Consider the following 20,450-nt stretch of genomic DNA (forward strand, 5'->3'; position numbering starts at 1 on the left):
GAAAGAGAAGAGGGTTTTTTGGGGAGAGAGAAACTCTAAAAAAAAATTCCAGCCTAAATGAGGGAGGCGTGAGCTATGAGAGGGTTTTATAACCCCTCTTGAGTTAGGTCATGGGCTGAAATTAATTTCAACCCTTGATCAAAACATGAGGACCCATGAGAGCCCTTAATCTCCCTATTTTAACTAGTCAATCTTTAAATAAGCTTGAAATTCACCATACCTTTATTTTCGAAATAAAACTTGAAGTATGATGCCACATAGGATGAGACGGCCCACCTATGGACCCATACTGAAATATAAAATATGGTTAATTTATGAAAAAACTATTCTATTAAATTATAATTAAATAATTATTAATTTCAATTAAAATCATTTTTGTTCTATATAACCACAAATCATGTGAAAATGTAAAGGCATTGAGTGTAAACCAATTCCAACCTATTAAGCATATTAATATCTGTATTTTTACAATATATTTTTTTTAATTCACATCATTTAAATAAATTTAATTAAAGAAAAACCAAGTTTTTCTTTTTAAGAGAAACATTTTCAATTGGTCATCACTTTGGATTTTCTCTAGTATTCAAACCATGTAGGGTTTATATTTATTACTTTTTAACATATTAAATCCCCTAAACCTTACGAATATACTCAAACATTCATTTTTAAAGAACTCAGGATTTTATATTGGCACGAAATTCAAGAAATTTCACAATGCTGTAGAAAAAAAACTTAGAAATTTTCGGATATTACACCTAATGATGCTCCAGTTAGAAGGATGGAGAAATGCGAAAATATATTAGTTTAAAGAGGTCGAGGTAGGCCTAGGAAGACTTGGATGGAGATGATAGGAAATGATATGAATGCTTTGAACCTCACCGAGGACATGGCATTGAATAGAAATGATTGGAGGAGAAGGATTCATGTGGCAGACCCAAAATGATTTTCTTTTTTGGTTCATATCGTCGACCCCAATTGTTTTGGGATGAAGTCGTAGTTGTTGTTGTTGTTGAAGACTACCTGATTCCACCATGATGTACTTTTACAAAAAAATGGATTTATATGTTCTTGAATTTTAAGAGAATTTGTATGGTCTTGAATTGATTCATGTTATGTTTCAGTCATTACAACAAGTGTTATTTCAATTGCAGGTAGGGGGTTAGTTTCAAAAATTTCAAAAGAACTATTTCATGTTGGCCTAATTTTTCAATGCAAATTCAATTAGAGACAAAATACCTGAACTCAATTTATTATGTAATGGTTCTTTTGATCAACAGAAAACAAAATTTGTAAAACTAAATACTCACAAAGATCTTTCAAAATATTATTGAGATAATCCTTAAAGAATTTGTCTATGCCTAGCATTAAAACTCGATTTATGATACACAAAAAAATAAATGGTGTATCTAATAAGACAAAAAATATAACCAAACTTTCACTCAATGCAATTTTCCAATAATTCTCAGGTTGATTACTATTTTGAAAGTATTTACTACAAAGATCATAGTGGAATTGTACTCTAGGTTTCTTGTTTACTTCTTGGCATGCAGATGTTTTAAAGGACTTTACAAAGCTGGCTATTTATGATTTTGAACATATAAAGAATATTGAAAATTGTAAGGCATTTTGGGAAACGTGTCAAATTATCCTCTACAGTTGCATGGTTGGTAAGGTTATTTAATAGGGTAATAGTCACCAATCTTTTAATGAATTAAAAACATTTGTCTTTAAAAAACATATTGACAAAATCTTCTAGGGATTTTTTTTTGGGGATCAATTAATATGGATGTGATCTATATGGATTGTTTGGTCAAAAACATTTTTTAGATTGTTTGATTGCATTGTATAAGCAAAAATTTTAAGGCTTTCAAAATCCAGCAGTCTACAATATAAAAAATTTCATAATTGAAAGTTAAAAAATCATAAAAAAATAAAAAAGATTCAAGAAAAAGTATGAAAATACGGAAATAAAGCAATAGATGACTTATAGAGCCAAATCAATTTCTAAAATATGTATTTAACGCAAAATTAAGAAAACAAATGGAAAACTGAATCGGCTGATTTGATAGAAAATTGGTGAAGAACAGATCCCATTCGAATAGGAGGATTATTCAGTTTCTGATATCATTGTATTAAACTCATGGCCGCCAAACAGGGCTAACTCCATTCCAGAGCAAAGCCTTATTACGTGCTTAACCAGTCCCAAACAATCTCATGGTAATCAGGATCCAGGACTCATAACCAATTTAGATTGACCCAGACCCGGTTCATCCCCGTTTAGCACTACCCGAATTCCATTTAGTTACTTAAGGGCCTGTTTGGAATCTAGGAACTGGTACAGAAATTAATGCGGACAAAAAGTTGGTCAAACTAGCACCTGGTGCCTGTTTCGAAACTGGTATTAGGATGGGAGTTAGTACATTTGGGATGAGAAGTGGCATCGTATTTACACTAAAGCCTCTAGGACGTGGTAGCTGCCAAATCCAGGATCTGAAATGCCACTTCCCATCCCAGCTGCTAGTTTCCAAAGCGCCAAGGGCAAGGTTTTGAAAACTTTTGGACTACCCAGGTGCAATTAAGAAGAAGGAGAAGTACCCCCCACCGCCACCGCCACCGCCCAACGAAACTCTTTGTGTCCATCCGACTCCATTCCATTCACGATATCCTTCCCCAATCCCCACCGAAGAAAATTCATCTCCATGGTTTTCCTTCAAAAGAATGCATCTCGCAAGAAGCCCGACGCTGCTGCGACCACGGGCAACGCAGCTGATCGATCTCCCTCTACAGCGAACAAGGACGCCGACGACATCAGCACGATGGCCGCGCTGTTAGCGGACGCCGGATGCACCCTCTGCACCGCCTCTTCCTCACCCCTTCCGTTCATTCTCAACGATCCTCACGCATTTCGATGCCGCCTCGAAAGACTCTTCTTTTCGAAACCAGACGCCCTCTCTGCGTTCGTCTCCGGCTTCTCTTCCTACATCCAAAGCCCCCTCAACATCAGAAGGTATACTCCCTGCATTCTGTTTCTGTTGGAAAAAAAGTATTTCAAAGTAAACTAAGATTCAAACTCTTCTCAAAACTCTCCAGGGTGCTTATGAACCGCGAAGCCGACGCCTCAACCTGCCGCGACAGCCTCGTTCGGATCCTCCTCCTCGTTCCGCCGCTGCAATTGCCTCTCCAGAATCTGCTTCTCGAGAAGCTTCCCGAGTACTTCGATTCGGAATACGAATCCCTCAAGGACGATTTCGCGAGGCTTATCATCAACCACTTGCGATGGCTTGATTTTCTGGTCGATCCGCGGGCGTTTTCCCAAAAGTTGTTGCAGGTTCTTTCCATCTGCCCGCTTTCGCTCAAGAAGGAGATTATAGGGTCGCTGCCGGAGATCATCGGAGACCAGAATCACTTGGAGGTGGTCTCCTCGCTCCAGCAGATGCTGCAGGAGGACTCCGAGCTCATCGTCCCGGTCCTCGATTCGTTATCGAACCTCAATCTCGATAATCAGATGCAGGAGCAGGTGCATTGCTAACTTATTTATCTTAGTTCTGCTTAGTTTAGCGTTCAACCATGGTCGCCGAGGCATCAAATAATTGCCCGAAAAAAGATGGCGGTTCGGTGCGTATTGTTGACTAACAACGGCTTGCCTCTTCTATTTGGCTGAAGGTGATCACGATTGCCCTGTTATGCATTAGGACTGTCAGCGCGGAGCATTTGCCGTACTTGTTGCGATTCTTATTGCTTTCTGCAACGCCGGAGAACATCAGAAGGATAATTTCGCAGATCCGTGAACATGTAAAATTCGAAGGAGCATCAGATTCTCGCTCTTATAGGACTAAGAAACTAAAGGGGAAAGTTTCCGAGGTTAATGAGGAGGCCTTAATTTACGAGGCCTTGCGTTCAGGCCTGCGATTTAAGAATGTACGATGTTCACTTCAGTGACTTTTGGACAATGTTAATGGTTACTGTCAATTCTGAATTCTCCTGTACATATGTGTGGTTTATAATTCGTGATAGGTTCTTTGTGAGGCCATCTTGAAGGAGCTTACATGCATTGACAAAGCACGTGATCACAAGGTCCTTGATGTGTGGTTGCTAATTCTGATATTCACAAACGGCGGGTCCTTGCAAAAGAGTACTGAAAAGATCATAAAGAAGAAAATTGTTGATGGTTCGTTGGGCGAAACATTGTTTGGTCAGTGCATTCATGGAAACAAGGAGTTGGTTCGGGTCAGTCTTATGTGGATGCCATCATCATGTTCAAGCAGCCTGCAACAGTTCAAGTGAAGATTTATTGTTCTTACGTTTCATTTCGTTTCATCCTCAGGATTGCTTCTACTCATTTCTGTCAATTGGAGAATTCCTTCTAGCTTGCAATGAACAAAATGCAAGAGAATTTGGCATCTATATTTACACTACCCTGTTTGAAGAGTTCTTCGACTCATATTCTAGACAAGAAGTATGGATTGCTTCATCGGCTTCTTATTCTTTTGCCCACCCTGAAAAAAGAAAAAAGACGAAGTTCAAAACTTGAAATATGGAATTTGGTGTTTTTCATTTGTTGAGCTTGTTGTCAGCTTCAACTTTCAATTCTACCAGTGCTTTACTCATTCCAGATATGAATTATGCAGGTTCTTGGTTCGCTCGTTATGCATATTGGTTCTGGCATAAATTTTGAAGTTAACTCTGCACTGGAGACCTTGATCTTGCTGTCTTCCAAATATTCGCAAGAGCTTATTTCAATTTCTTCACACATAAATGGTTTATATCTGTAAAACCCATCCTCACTGTTAGTTTCAATGTGGTTAAATGAAGCTAATTAATATCATGTCCCCCTCCTCCCCCCTTCTAATTCTTTGCCTTGTACTCCACAGGTATTTTGGACTATCTGGAAGGATTTAGTGATGAAAATCTGCACAAGGTTTCCTGTTCTATATCCATCTGATGATCCAACTCTTGAGCACTGCCACACACATGTTCACATACATCACCACATCCGCATGTACAACCCATGTGTGTGTGTGTGCATTCATGCTTGTATGCCATTTTTCCTTGTCTGTCTACATAATAAATACCATGGTGGTGCTTTGTTGGTTACACAAAGCGCACTCCAAAATTTTTTCATAATCATAAAAAATCACATCTTGCACCCTTGCATACACACACACACACTTATATATAGTACCATGGTTTGTATGTACTATGTAGTCTAGGTCGAATCTAATGATGCAAGTTGTTTTGACTCGATTTGATTTGTAGATGTGCTCAACATGCTCAATTTAGTAGGAATCTACCCTTGGAAAAAACATATTTTTGGAGTTCCAAAAATTTAATGCATTTACAACTTGATTTTTCAAAATTGCAAGAAAAACCTACTTCAGTGTAGAAGCCGGTGATCCAGATGCCCATCCTCAATTAACAGAGCATGTAGATCACATCCATTGGGTTGGATTGACTGGAAAAAACAAAAACAGTTAAAGAGTTTGGTAAGTCGTCTGCAAATCAACATATTTCCCACATATATATTTATATATATGGATTTATATTTGCTAGAATCGATTGTACCTACAGTCGAGTTGTGATCACATGATGTGAATTGTTTTGACACAATCTAACCTCATAGATGTGTTTTGCATGGTCGATTTAGTAGGAATTGACTCTTGGATCATGTTTTTTCAACAAAAAATAATGTTTTTATGAGACAAAAAATTGATGCATTTATAGTCGTTGATTTTTGGATCGCCGGTAAAACCTGTATACATGTCAGATTCTGGCGATCCAAAAGCTGGTTCTAACTAAATAAAACAATGCTGTCACATCTATGGTGTTAGATGTGAGGAAAAAAACAAAAAAAAGGGTTCCTTTCTGCCACTTTGCTGTCGATTGTATTTAGAATCGACTGTAGCAAATATATTCCTTATATATATAGTCACTAGAATATGAGAACTACAGTGTAAATTTCATGGACTTTTTGTGTTCTTTTTCTCTTAAATCTATTCGTTTTATAAGGACCAGCACTTGCATCATCCGATTATGATGCATAAAAAGATTTTTTGAGGCTTTAAAATCAATGGCTCATAGTCTTCATACCAATTCAAGCATTCAAAAATTGTATTTTTCTATCAGAAATACACGATCCAACAGTTGATTCCTAACAAATTCGTCTTGCTGAACGCATCTACATGGTTGGATTTGCAAAAAAAGTGTGCAAAAAAAAAATATTATATATATATATATATATATATATATATATATATATATATATATATACTATGTCACATAGGTGCGGGTGTGGGTATGGCGATGCGATACTTAAAAAAAACTTGGGTGCGGGAGGGTATATAGTATACATATAATTTTAACAGTTTAGGACTTGGAATAAGATCTGAGCCCATATCTTGATCTGAATTAGTTGAAATCAGATTTGGACCCAGATTCATATATGATTTAATCGAATCAGACCTGAACCCAAACCCAGATCAAACCCAAGTCTCATTTCATTCAGCTAGAGAAAACCGACACCTGGCCCTGCAGAGCAAGGTGTTTGTGTTAAGTCAAACCAAAGGGACACCTGGCCCTACTGGGTGGCTAGGTTTTATAATCCTTGGTGTGGTTGACCGCACTAGGGTTATGTTGACCCACCAGGTTCCGCAGCCACACCCGCATCATGTCATATCGACGCGGGTGCGGCACCCGGTTAGCCGAGTTCCTGTGACATAGTATATATACGATTTATATTTGCTACAATTGATTGTAGCTACAATCGAGTTGCAATCTCATGATGCAAGTTGTTTTGACACAATCTAACCACATGGTTGTGTTCAACATGCTCGGTTTAGTAGGAATTGACTCTTGGATCATGTTTTTTTTACCAGAAAACATGTTTTTATGAGTTGGGAAACATTGATGATTTAATAGCTCTTGATTTTGGATCATCAGAAACCTGTATATAGGTCGGATTCTGGTGGTCTAGAGGCTTGATCCCACTAAATAAAACATGCAGATCACATCTATAGTGTTAGATGTGAAGAAAAAAAAAAAAGGGGTTCCACCACTTTGCTACTTCGTATTTACAATCGACTGCAGCAAATATATTCCCATATATATATATGTATAATGTCCTGACTTGCTAATATGCTCTAGAACATGCCTCTTGCACCTGCATATTGGAAGAAAAGAAGGGTAGAGAGATTATGGGAGAGGAATTAGAGAGAATAGAGATGGAGACATTTACAAAGGAGAGAAAGAGAGACCATGATTTTCAACTCTCTATTTTTCTTTTATTAATATTATGGTTCCCCTTTTTACATTCCAAAAAATAAGCACCATACCCTTTAAAGTTACATGAATTTTCAACCATGCACAAGTCAACAAAAGATGCTGACAAAAAGGACCTTTCCTCGACAAATACTATATCTTCTCTACACTATATGCATATGTCCTATCGTCCATCTGGTTTGGACAATGCTATTCTTTGTCGTTCCAGGCCATGTTTTGCAATATATATATATATATGAGTCACTAGAATATGTTTACTGGCATGCGAATTAGGTATTTACGACACTTTTTTTTCCTCGAATTTGACTGTCACGAAATGGTGCAGATTCCAATACACTCCATGATGATCTCCAAGACTCAAAACATTATAATTTAAACAACAAACTTAAGAATTAAAAGACACATATCAAAATGTAAATAAATAATTTTATTCATAATGAACATTAAAATAAATACAAAATAAAATTACATTGAAGCCTTACTACAATGCACTCAAAGGAAAAATAATGCACAATCCTAATACTACCCATCACTCTCTCACTTTACAAAGGCGCACACCCACTCATATTTATAGAGAAAGGTAGAGGAGACAAGGGGGAGAAGAAAAAAAATAAAGAGGGGAAGACCACTCTCATAAAAGCATGGGAGAGAGCTCCCAACGACTAGAATTCTAGCCGTTGGGAGTTAGTCAAGCTAGTTTGACTTGACTCCCATATATATTATATATATTTATAATATATATTATTATATTATATATATTTATAATATATATTATTATATTATATATATGTATATATATATATACTTATATTACATTAATCTTAACACCCCCCCTCAAACTTACACTGTCTCACTGAAAGTTTGAAATTATAAAAGAAGAAACCCATTACACAAGATGTCTTCATAGACTTTATTAAGTTTTTTTATTTGTCACTTCTTCAAGGGATGCTCAATGACAATCTTTTAAAACTCGCCGAGTCAACTCGGTGACTCGGCTCGGCTCGACCCTGCAGCGAGTCAACCCGGCAAGCTTAACTCGAGCTGCTGACTCGGCCTGACTCTGACAAGTTCTGGGATGTTTGAAATTTGATTTTTTGGGTATTTCACACACACATATTCACTCTTGTACTGAATAATACATCTTTCCCATGGACTGTCAGGAAAGATCTTTTTGAACAAATAACTATTATAGTATATAAATCAAACAACAAAGCATTCTAGTCTATAAACCCAATTAACAAAGAATTCTATGCATCTAAAAGCAGGGATTTCTTTCAAGACACATATGGAGATTGGAGAGTTAGGACCTAAGGATTCCTTATCTGAATATCACATATTACTTTACATGCAACTTCATAAAAGAACTCTGCCTCTATAATTAACATTGTCCCATCACCACCCTTTCGTGGACCACTAGCGGTCCAAGGCAACTTCTAGCTTTCCACTTTATGTTCTTGCAAATAATAGTTTATCTTATACAACGATACTTTTCCCTAGTCTGTAGCATTTGGTGCAACTTCTGGGCCATTTTACCACCATCATCTGTCTCTGTTTCTGCTCTTTGTCTAATTGGAATCTCTTTTATTTAAGAGCTGGTCATCATGATTCTAAGGCCTACAGCAATTTCACTTTTCCTAACCTCTAATCTTAGGCATTGGAAATTTTATTCTATTTTCTTTCGAGCTGCTAATAACTGTTTGAATTCTTTCAAGGTGATGCATGGTGCAGAAAATCTGTCCAACTCCTTTATGTGTTCTTTGTTTGTCCAAAATAATGAATCTCTTAACTCGGACCTGCCATTCTCTGTATATTGCATGATCTAAGTGACTGCAATCCATAATCACACAGGATACCAGTGCCATTGGGATCATGTAGTTCCCAAGGGCTATGAAGGTGTTGGCGTGATCAATCACTCTTGTACTGAATAATACATCTTTCCCATGGACTGACAATTTATATATTATTTTTCTTTTAAAATCAAAAGTTAACAAAACCCGGTCCGAGTCAGCGAGTTGACCCGCCAAGTCACGAGTCAATAAAGAATGAGTCGAGTCTCGAGTCACTGGGTTTTAAAACCTTGCTCAATCATATGTTTTATTACATAAAGGATCTTCAATATCATCAATCCTTGATATTCTTGAAATGTCTTTACGTAATGACCCCATCTTATCCTCGTACAAAGTGATTTTTTTTAAAACAATTGCAGAAACAAAACCTAAGGATTTGGGGTCTCACAGATTTAATATATACAAAACCATAAGAGATAGTGCATTGAATCAACAAAGAATAACTACTTTATTAATCAATTGAATAAATGTCATATAAGCAGAAATAATAAAATAGTTTGTCATAAGGAGCCACTTTGTCAAGAACCCAAAATATGTCACGTAAAGCTCGCAGTCTCCAGCTAGCAAGTCATCCCATCACTGAGCTCCTAGTCCTGGAAAACAATTTTGAAAACGGGTAAGAATCAAAGCCTTTTGTACGAATTCCTTTAAATATCCAAACCGAAAGGAAATAACATAAACCAAATTCATGCATAATTTCAGAGGGATATTATAACAATAATTTCCATAATCTACTTACAATTCAAGCATTTAAAAAAATATCATGCAATAACAATTATTATGCGAAACAGAATAAGCATGAATGTATGAACTAATGCAGAACAATAAATATGCATGAATAACTTATTAAGTTATTATCAGAATGCATGTCTCTATTAAATGCACACAAATTTAATTTCTACTTTTCCTTAAACCCGTAGATACTGAAAATGGGCACAACATTTTTGAAGTCAAAGTTTGGTTTTTAGTTGTAGCTTAACACACAATTTGTATTTTATTGTTGGGTTCCACACTTATTCCTCGACCGATATCAAGAATCCTCACATTATAAATCTTCACTTAATGTCGGGACATCAATGAAAATCTTTAACCATTGATGCCACTTTCTTGGTATAACAATAACTACAGCTGAGTCAACACCACCCTCCAGGCAAAGTGGTTGAACCTTCCTAAAACTGTAGCTGGGAGGTGAACCACCATATCGGGTTCAGGAGCACAATCACACACGGAGTTTTAGTATCCTTACAATTTTTTCAAAACCGCTATCCAAGATTCCCAAACTGTGGAAGAGACATCAAGGAAGAGATTAATTATACCGTTTGATCTTTTTTACTTTTTAAACAATTTTCAAGTTCTTTACACAAGAATCGTTTTGCAAATTCATATGCAAAACCAACTTCGTGGCCTGAGATATCTTATAATCAAATCTAATCACAGTCAACAAACTAATAGGAAAACAGATTTGATATAATCCACGAAATAACATATTACTCAAGTATATAAACTGTCAACAAAACATCATATAAACCATAGGTTTACATTGTTTTTATGTTTGTGGCATTTGCCATATTTGAATCTCCAAATCAGATATGTATCCTCGTTCAGGAGTTTTCCATTATCAACTACTTAGTGTGGTGTATAAACTTCACGGCCATATAGAGAGCTTAACTGTGAAACTAAGGCATCGATAAAGTAAAGTTTCAATGTAAAAGTAACATCAAAACCTACAATAGCAAGTATTTGTAATTTGAACGGATAGCATGCTCTATTGTAAAGACAATTAGCATTAGGAATAGGTTCACGCACAAATAAATCCGTATTTGGTTTTATCGAGTCCCAAATTAGGAAACCCCTCACACCTGGGGTTACCAATTTCAAGAAATCGAAAACCCCACGGCTGAGGCTATCCAATGCTTCGGCTGAAATCTCCCAAAACAAACAGATTTGGGGTTTTGTTTTTCGAGTTAGGGTTAATCAAGAAAATTCCCAAATCGGAATGTTACAGCTACCGGACACCCCATCTTATCGACTTGGGTTTTTTTCCCGACAGCCAAGACTCCCACCAGAGGCCTGGAACCAGTGTGAATCAGAGTTTCCCCCGTGACCAACCCAAACACCATCGGACTCGGTCCATACCCAACAAGAAAAGGTACAAAATCCTACAACAAGAATCGCCGCTGCTGCAAACCTCCACTCACCTGTCAGAGTTTTCCAGCAGTCAAGACTCCCATCATCGCCTTGGAAACACACCAGAATCGGGGTTTGACCTGCTCGTAACGTGAAGGAAAAATCGGGGTTTCCCTGGACCGACCCAACCACAGACAAATTTAATCCACACCTAAACAGAAAAAGAAGCAGAACCCTACCAGTTCCGGCGATTGGAGGAGGAGAATGATGTGGTTGACGCTGGCTGTGCGAGAAATGCTCGGTCGAACTCCGAGGGTGTTGCCGTGACGATCAAGATCAGGAGCAGGGAGGTTGCTGATATTGCAAGAAAAGGGGTCGTCGACGCCGATGGCTTGCATCTGGTGGTCGGGGTCGTCGACAGGGATGAGAGTGAGAGACGATCGACAGAGGAGAGAGAAAGCGAGGTAGCGGGCGGAAAAGGGGCGAGACCCTCTCCCCCATTTAACGAGAGGCGACCCCCTCCCCCTTTCGGAAAGGGAGGAGGGGATAACCCTCGGGTTGTTACAACCCCCAGCAAGATTCGTGCCCTAGGCATGATTCTTTTAAAATCTTGGTTTTACGGTTACGGTCGGGTCTGGGTCCGAAACCCGCGACACGGGATCCGAGCATTATTTGGATCCGGTTGTTTATAAATGTGGATCCGGGTCGCTAAAAGGGTTTGGTTTTCGGAACCTCTTTTGCAGAAGGATCCATCTGTGGATCCTCCCCGAGCAGCTTTAGATATATCTTATATGTCTCTCTCTCTCTATATATATATAGTTCCATTGTGGGTCTTGGACCCGAAAGGTGGATCCCAAGCCCATCTACATATTATTTAAAATAATTATCACTCAAAACATTAAATTAAATTTAAAGTTATTGCATTTACATATACCTATAAGTTTGTACGATATAACTATATATGTAGAGACCCCTTTATGGATCCTGGATCCGAAACTTGGATCCTCGGCCCAAATCACATAAATTATAATATATATATATAATTTCTTAAATAAATGCATAAAAATTGCGGTTATTACATCCTTTTCCCCTAAAAAGAATTTCGTCCTCGAAATTACTTGTAGGTGCTTACATGAAAACAAAAACTGGAGTACTTCTGGATTCTTAGTACATATACAACTTTAGTCTTCGTTATAGGTCTGGAGAGGCTAAACTCAACCTACGGCAATCCGGGTTGGTCCAAGTCTACTTTCCCTTGGCTACATAGGGCATTCGTATAATGTTTAAATAACTCATTTATCCTCACTATTACATCAAATTCAGTCATATCAAGTAGGATTAGGTCAATAGGTAATTTCTAACCCCCTAATACAATTGCTACCTTGGGAGTGTCGTTTAGACATATAAAATTATATTCTCTAGCATTATACACATCTAATACAATTTCAACATTACACGAAGTTACACACAATATCGAAACAATTTAATGGGTCTACATTACTCTTATACACAAAAAGTTTCATACAAGAAAATATAATGCAATCCTAATAACAATTGAAAGATTTATACTCACAGAGCTTTTGCACGGTGTGGCACGATCGTGATCTTGATTTATTGTTCCCAGGCTCTGATACCATTTGTATCACGCTCCGAAAAGTTAACCCAAATTTAAGAATATTTTTTTTTTTATTTTACAGTCGAACCATTGTACATTTCGAGGTTAAGCATTCAGAACGGTACATGGAGGTAAAGACTAAACAACAACACTTTATTTGTTTCAGTTATGAACTTCAGAGTTTTCATAGGAATGTTTCCATTTACAAGTCAAATTTACAAGTCAAGTAAAGAAGATCGACAACAAAATATCCTGGGAACCAGTAGACCAAGTCGATAGTCGATGCCCTCTTGTAGCCACTTGTGATGACTACTCTTGTCCTGTAACAAAACATTAAATATATAAGAATTAGACTACCACTGTCTAAGTAGGAAATCTGAAACTTTTAATGCAGGTATATCATGAATCTAATTGGTGATGTGTGTGTCATGTGTAAATCTTTAGCATATACAAAAGTACGTAAACCAACATATGCAAGAGCAGTAACAGATATATACATAAGCAAGTAAAACATTTTATGCAACAACAACAATTAAGCAAGACATTAAGCATATAAGGTATATTCTGCAACAACAATAACAATAACATGCATAACATCTATGTAACAATCATAATCTGAATTCAATCATCCCATATTTACACATTTTTGGATTTCGTTTCTTCACAAGCTCAGAATATAAAATAGGCGGAAAGATTATGAAAATGCCTCTCTAGTATCTCCACTCACTGTGATACCTAACTGTTCTAAAAAGTGATTCTTTTATCTTATCCTGCAGGTACACACGGGCTAAGACAATCATCACAGAAGAGAACTTTCGGGGGTAAGGTGTTTTATTAATCCAAACATTTTAACTGAGACTGAATTCCCAAGGGAGCGGCCAATGACCGAGAGAACCTCCCAAAGGCCGAAACCAAAATAGGATGCATCCCTAACTTTTGCAGAAGACGTGAAACTACCACCTAGGACACATAGGTAGTCCGGGTCTCTACTTTGAGGATGGGGGACCAACGAGCTCCTTTACGCTCAAAACCAAAACACAAGTCCTCGAAGTTATGATACTAAAAATGATAAGTTATATGTCTCAAGGAATGTAACATTTTTGAAAAATGATAGTGCTTTTGAAAAGAATGAATCTCATTTAGAAAATGCCGACTATTCCTTTCTTTTTGATCTTTTATCTAAAGATGATGATATCTTTAGTGATGATGAATCTACATATAACAGTGACAATGAAGTGGTCAAGATCAACAATAACTCTAACCCTACTACCTCTCAAGAAGAAAATATAACTAGAGACCCTATCACCTATAATCATAGAGATAGACGCACCTTTAAAAGTGCTATTGAGCAATATAGTGAACCTAGCGAATCTATCTCCACACATAATTCAAACCCTAGAAGAACCGAGAGAACTAGAAGAACTTTATCTAGATTTGTGTCTTTTGATTCTTTCTCTCCTAAATATCGGGCTTGCCTAAGTGTCATTCACTCATATTTTGAATCGAATTTTTTTGAAGATGCCAAACAGTGTATTGAATGGAGAGAGGCTATGGAGAGTGAACTTAAAGCTCTTAGGAAAGCGAAAACTTGGGAATTTCAAACGCTTCCCAGTGAGAAGAAAACTATAGGATGTCGATGGGTGTTCAAAGTCAAAACCAAGAGTGATGGATATCTTGCGAGGTATAAAGCTCGTCTAGTAGCCAAAGGGTTTAGTCAAGAATACGAGATTGACTATGAAAATACATTTGCTCCAGTAGCTTATATGGTTACTGTCAGATGTCTCATCACCATTGCGTCCATTAAAAAATGAAATATTTATCAAATGGATGTCAAAAATGCCTTTTTAAATGAAGACCTTAATAAAGAAGTCTACATAGATGCTCCACCTGGTATGAAAATTCCTAAAACTAAAGTTCTTCGGCTTCGTAAAGCTCTTTATGGTTTGAAACAAGCTCTCAAAGCTTGGCACGATAGATTTAACAATGTAATGACTGAAAATGGCTTTTCTTCCTGTTATACTGACACTGTATTTTTTGTTAAGAAATCCGATGCAGGAATTGTTATATTATTGTTATATGTTGATGACATGTTGATAACAGGAGATGATACTAAATGAATCAAAAGTATTAAATCTATCTTTACCTCAAAATTTGAAATGTCAGACTTAGGATTTCTGACATTTTTTTTGGGAATTAAGGTTGCCTATTCTCACAGAGGCTATTTTTTGTCTCAAACTAAACTTGCTTGTGAGATTCTTGACAGATCAGGAATCACAGATGATAAGGTTTGTGAAACTCCTGAAATAGTAGGTTGGAAGATGAAGATTGATGGTGGGATTCTTCTAAAAGATCTAACACCTTACTGACAGCTAGTTGGATCGTTAACGTATCTCAGCATTACGAGACTTGATATTTCTCATGCAATACATGTTGCTAGTCAATTTCAACACGCACCTACTGCAGTTCATATGAGCGTCATTCTCCGCATCATCAAATACATAAAAGGTACAATAAACAATGGGGTATTTCTATCTTCTTCTTAATTGAATTTAATTGCTTATACTGACTCTGATTGGGGAGGTAACCCGAATAACCGTCACTCCACCACTGGTTTTTGCATTTTTTTAGGAGAATCTTTAATTTCTTGGAGATGCAAGAAACAACAAAAGGTCTCACTTTCATCCACAAAAGCCGAATATAGAGCCATGACATCTACTACCATGAAGATTGTTTGGATTCGCAACCTGCTAGAAGATATGGATATTTAAGTTCAAGGGCCCACAAAACTATGTTGTAATAATAAAAGTGCAATTTACATTGCCAAAAATCACACATTTCATGAGCGCACAAAGCACATTGAGATGGACTGCCACTATGTTCGTGAAGAATACTTAAGAAGAACCATAGACCTTCCATATGTTACAACAGAATGCCAACTGACAGACTTTTTCACCAAAGCGCTGTGCTCTCCAAGATTTAACTTCCTTCTTGGCAAACTTTCGGTTATGTCACCCAAAGTTTGAGGGGGGGTGTTAAATTACGTAACGTAATTTATGTTATCTCATAAGTTTTTAATTTACTTTTATAGTTTAGTTAGGATTAGGTTAGTTTATTTAACTTAGTTAGCTTTCTTTTGTTTTTTACCTTTTAGTTTTATTTTTGGAGATTTTAGGCTTTATGCTTTTTTGACCAAGTCAAAAAGCATAAAGTAAGAGAGAGTCGTTGGACCCCCAATGGCTCTATTTAGAGCCGTTGGGAGCCCAACAACTTCCTCATTCCCTCTCTTGTATTATAAATATGGGGTGTTACCCCCTTGTAATCTACACTTTTGTAAAGCCCCTTTTTGGGACCCAAGATATTGAAGTTGATATTTTTTACGTTTATGCATTTGTATCCGTGCCTTTGTGCACTTGTGAGAGTTCTCCTTTTGTGCCTTTGTGCACACTTTGTGTTCCTAGTATTGTGTTTATACACAAAATCTCTTTTTATAGAGATTTTCACTACACCCACTCTCTCTCTCTCTCTCCATATATATATATATGTATAACTAGGGGTGGCAATTTCTGACCCGACCCGCCAACCCGCCTCTTAGGCGGGTTCGGGTTGGGCTTAAGCCAACCCGTTTAATAAACGGGTCGACCCACGTAACCCATTTATTAAACAGGTCGGGTTCGGGTTGGGGGTATGCCAACCCGCCAACCCGTTTAATAAACGGGTTAGGCGGGTGGGTCAACCCGCCAACCCGACCCGTCAACCCGTCAACCCGACCCGCCAACCTGCCTACCTGCCAACCCGATCCGTCAACCCGCCAACCCGATCCGTCAACCCGCCAACCTGACCCGCGAACCTGAAAACCCGTTTACCCGACCCAACCCATTTATTAAATGGGTTGGCGGGTCATGTCGGGTTACCCGTTTATTAAACGGGTCGGGTTCGTGTTTGCCACAGCCGACCCGTTTAATAAACGGGTCGGGTTCGGGTTGAGGTATGCTGACACGCCAACCCGCCAACCCGACCCGCCAACCCGACCCGATTGCCACCCCTATGTATAACTGGTCTCTCCTAAGCAGTTTAGTAATGGACCAATTAGTTTTCAATGTTGCATAGCATGACCTTGTTTGGTCCATTCTTTGGTAGACTCCTAAACTGGTTAGGAGGATCTAGTACTCTTGATGCATATATATGATTACCCAAAATTCTAAGTCCCAGAAACAACTCATGCTACTGCAATTTGTGCAAATTACTAAGACACCATTTATTTGATGAGTATGTGTACATACGTGTGTGCATGCATGTCTTTGTGGCTGCCATGATACCTGGTTATGATTTTTGCCATGGTACATTGTGCAGGTTTATGAACTGTTTAGCCATTTAGCTATGTCAGCTAGGTCTAATGCAAGCTTGGATGGTTGTGGTATTGCAAATGAACTTTTGATGATTGTTCGAAAACAGGTATTACAGATTACCATCATTCAATAGTTTATTTTTTTTATTTTTTCCAAACTTCCCTAACCTAAAGTGATGTTTGCATTTCATGTTGTCTAGGCCATCCTAGTATCTGTTTGACTTGTAATTTTTAACTAGGTCTTTTTCATGCTTATTTTGAGCAGGTTGCTCATCCAGATTGGAGGTACAAAAGAATGGGGATAATTGGTACTCTCAAAGTAGTTTCTTTATTGGGTGAAGTAAATGCTTTGCCAAGCATGCTCACATCTCAGGTTAGACCCTCTTTAGGTTTCATGTACATTTTTGTACTTACTGCCAGATTAGTATAATGGGTTCTTATAAGTACGTTGATATTGATAATGTTTCTTCATTAATTTTCTTTTCGATTGAAGGAGATGAGCTTGTTTCATCTTGAAAGAACAGAATGGACTCTGTTAGTGTTGTGCCATCCAATAGGCAGAGTGCAATGCTTGATATAGTTCTCACCTTGTTTCCTGGGTAGGCTTTACAGGAATAAAAGAAAGCCAATAATGTATATCTCACTGACAGGCAGAAGAATACAACTACTTTTCTTCATTCGTTTCCTTCTTAATTATATGTAGCATTTGACCATTAGTTTTTCTCTTAAACGTCCTTTAGGTGTTTGTGGGCTGTCCTGGTGCAACATGTGCTAGCTTTGGCCTAGTTTTGTTGCCCAACAGCTTTACCCTAGGCACTGGCCAGAGTGACAAAAAGTTGAGACATTTCTCCAATCTTGGTCATAACTCATAAGGCTCCTATTTTCCTTATTATATCCAGCTCACAAAGTACCATCTGTGTTAGCAATAGAGGTAGAAGGGCATTCTAGTTTTTCTCTGTGCTGGCAATAGTTAAAACAAGGCCATAAGCCTTTCTAGTTTATCTCCATATATGCCAAAGAATGAGGGAGCCATCTTTCTTCGCATATGTGCAACAACCTATGGAGAAAGCAGAGTTGCCAGTCGGAGAAGCGATTCGTGATGTGTAAGCAAGAAGAGAGGCATTTTCAAAATTTTAGAAAGCAGGAAGCGCAGGATGACTTGGAAGAGAACCGGGAATCATCCCGAAAACGAGAAGAGAAGCGAACTGGAAGCTAGGGGGAAGCAAAAAAGGGAAGAAAAAGGAAAAACAAGAAGGAAAATACAACAAAAAAGGAAAAAAAAGGGGAAGCGAGCTTCCCCTAAAATTTTGGCGCTTACCAGCACGTTTCGGAAGCGCCACGTTTTGCGCTTTCGAAACACGCTTCGGGGAAGCACGCTTCCCCAGGTCCTATGGTGCTTTCGATAACCTTGGGAGAAAGACTAGATGTAAGAGCCGTGTCGTTTTAAAAAAAAACAGACTTGGGTTGGATCTGGATCCAGACCCCCACATTTAACCCCCCGTACTTATAAATAAGCACGTAGGGAGGGTTTCCTCTTACGCAAAAGAGAACCCCCCCCCCCCCCCCGACTTTCTCTCTCCCCCTGTGTTTTTCTCCCTCGCTCGACCCCCGCACCCTCCTCTCTCCCTTTTTCTGGCCACCCATCGCCGACGACCCTCATTCGACCCACCTCAGGTGAGTCCCCTCTATCTCCTCAGTTCGCAGGGTTGGGGCACCGCCCCCTCCCTGCCCTCTGTCTCCTCGATTCCCAGGGGAGGGGCACCGCCTCTTTCCTGCCGTCTGTCTCCTCGATTCGTAGGGAGGGGCACCGCCCCCTCCCTGTTTCCTCTCTCTGTGTTCTCGATTTACAGGGGAGGGGCGTCGTCCCCCTCCCCGCTCCCTTCTCTTTCTGTTTGGCACCAACCGGACGACACTGGCCCTCCTGCTACTTTTTTTTTTTTGGCACCGACCCTCCGACCTCTCTGATTGGCACCAGCAGGAGGGCGCCGACCCTTCTGCCTCCCTCTCTTTTCTCCCATTTTTCGGCAAGCAGTTAGGCAGGGGGCAACACCCCCTGTCTCCTTCCTTTTTTGGCCAGCGGGCAGGGGCGCATGCCCTACCACCTTTCTTTGTTTGTTTCTGGCTGGCGGGCAGGGGCTCAACCCCTGCTCTCTTTTCTTTTTGGCCAGCAGGCAGGGGCGCAACCCCTGCCCCCCTTTCCTTTTTTGGCCGACGGGCAGGGGCGCAGTCCCTGCCCTCACACTTGTTTCTAGTCGACCTGCCCCCTTCGTCTTTTCCTATCAGTACTGCCCTCCTGTTCACTTGTGAATTAAAAAAAAAAAATATATATATATATATATATATATATATATATATATATATATATATATATATATATATATATAAACATTTAATTCAAGGACACAATTTTGCGATACTTGTCCTATTTTCTTTATGTCATTTACTTTGTCGCCGCGCTTTTTACGTGCATAGGTTTATGCTTACGCATTTATTTAGCTTGATATGTGGTTTCACATATCAAGCATTGCTTTATGTCATTTACTTTGCCGCCACACTTTTTATGTGCACTGGCTTCTGCTTACGCATTTATTTAGCTCGATATGTGGTTTCACATATGGAGCATTGGTTTATGTCATTTACATTGCCGCCACGCTTTTTACGTGCAAGGGCTTCTGCTTACGCATTTATTTAGCTCGATATGTGGTTTCACATATGGAGCATTGCTTTATGTCATTTACTTTGCCGCCATGCTTTTACATGCACAGGTTTCTGCTTACGCATTTATTTAGCTCGATATGTGATTTCACATATCGAGCATTGCTTTATGTCATTTACTTTGTTGCCACGCTTTTACGTGCACAAGCTTCTGCTTACACATTTATTTAGCTGGATATGTGATTTCACATATCTAGCATTGCTTTATGTCATTTACTTTGCTGCCGCGCTTTTACATGCACAGGATTCTGCTTACACATTTATTTAGCTCGATATGTGATTTCACATATCGAACATTGCTTTATGTCATTTACTTTGCCATCGCGTTATCATGTGCACAGGTTGAGGTACGGTTTCGTACCTCGTGGATTGCTTATGCATTTATTTAGTTGAGATACGGTTTTGTACCTCGTGGATTGCTTATGCATTTATTTAGCTGAGGTACGGTTTTGTACCTCGTGCACTGCTTACACATTTATTTAGCTCGATGTACGGTTTCACATATCGAGCCTTACTTTATACATTG

General features: G+C 38.6%; 1 protein-coding gene across 3 annotated transcripts in view; it reads left to right on the forward strand.

The window, feature by feature from the left end:
• The first annotated feature begins 2,684 nt into the window (after positions 1 to 2,684).
• The window catches only part of LOC149849024 (fanconi anemia group D2 protein), a 131,707-nt gene continuing 113,941 nt past the window's right edge, over positions 2,685 to 20,450 (forward strand). For all 3 annotated transcript variants that reach the window (XM_090013195.1, XM_090013198.1, XM_090013202.1), the window contains exons 1-9: positions 2,685 to 3,007; positions 3,091 to 3,517; positions 3,664 to 3,918; positions 4,015 to 4,227; positions 4,325 to 4,456; positions 4,629 to 4,758; positions 4,872 to 4,918; positions 17,215 to 17,316; positions 17,475 to 17,582. In XM_090013195.1, the coding sequence (XP_089869321.1) occupies positions 2,700 to 3,007; positions 3,091 to 3,517; positions 3,664 to 3,918; positions 4,015 to 4,227; positions 4,325 to 4,456; positions 4,629 to 4,758; positions 4,872 to 4,918; positions 17,215 to 17,316; positions 17,475 to 17,582 (1,722 nt within the window). In that variant the 5' untranslated portion in view covers positions 2,685 to 2,699. The remainder of the gene's footprint in view (positions 3,008 to 3,090; positions 3,518 to 3,663; positions 3,919 to 4,014; positions 4,228 to 4,324; positions 4,457 to 4,628; positions 4,759 to 4,871; positions 4,919 to 17,214; positions 17,317 to 17,474; positions 17,583 to 20,450) is intronic.

Source organism: Nuphar pumila, chromosome 1 (assembly GCF_984573655.1).
Source record: "Nuphar pumila chromosome 1, dmNupPumi1.hap1.1, whole genome shotgun sequence".
Lineage (NCBI taxonomy): Eukaryota > Viridiplantae > Streptophyta > Magnoliopsida > Nymphaeales > Nymphaeaceae > Nuphar > Nuphar pumila.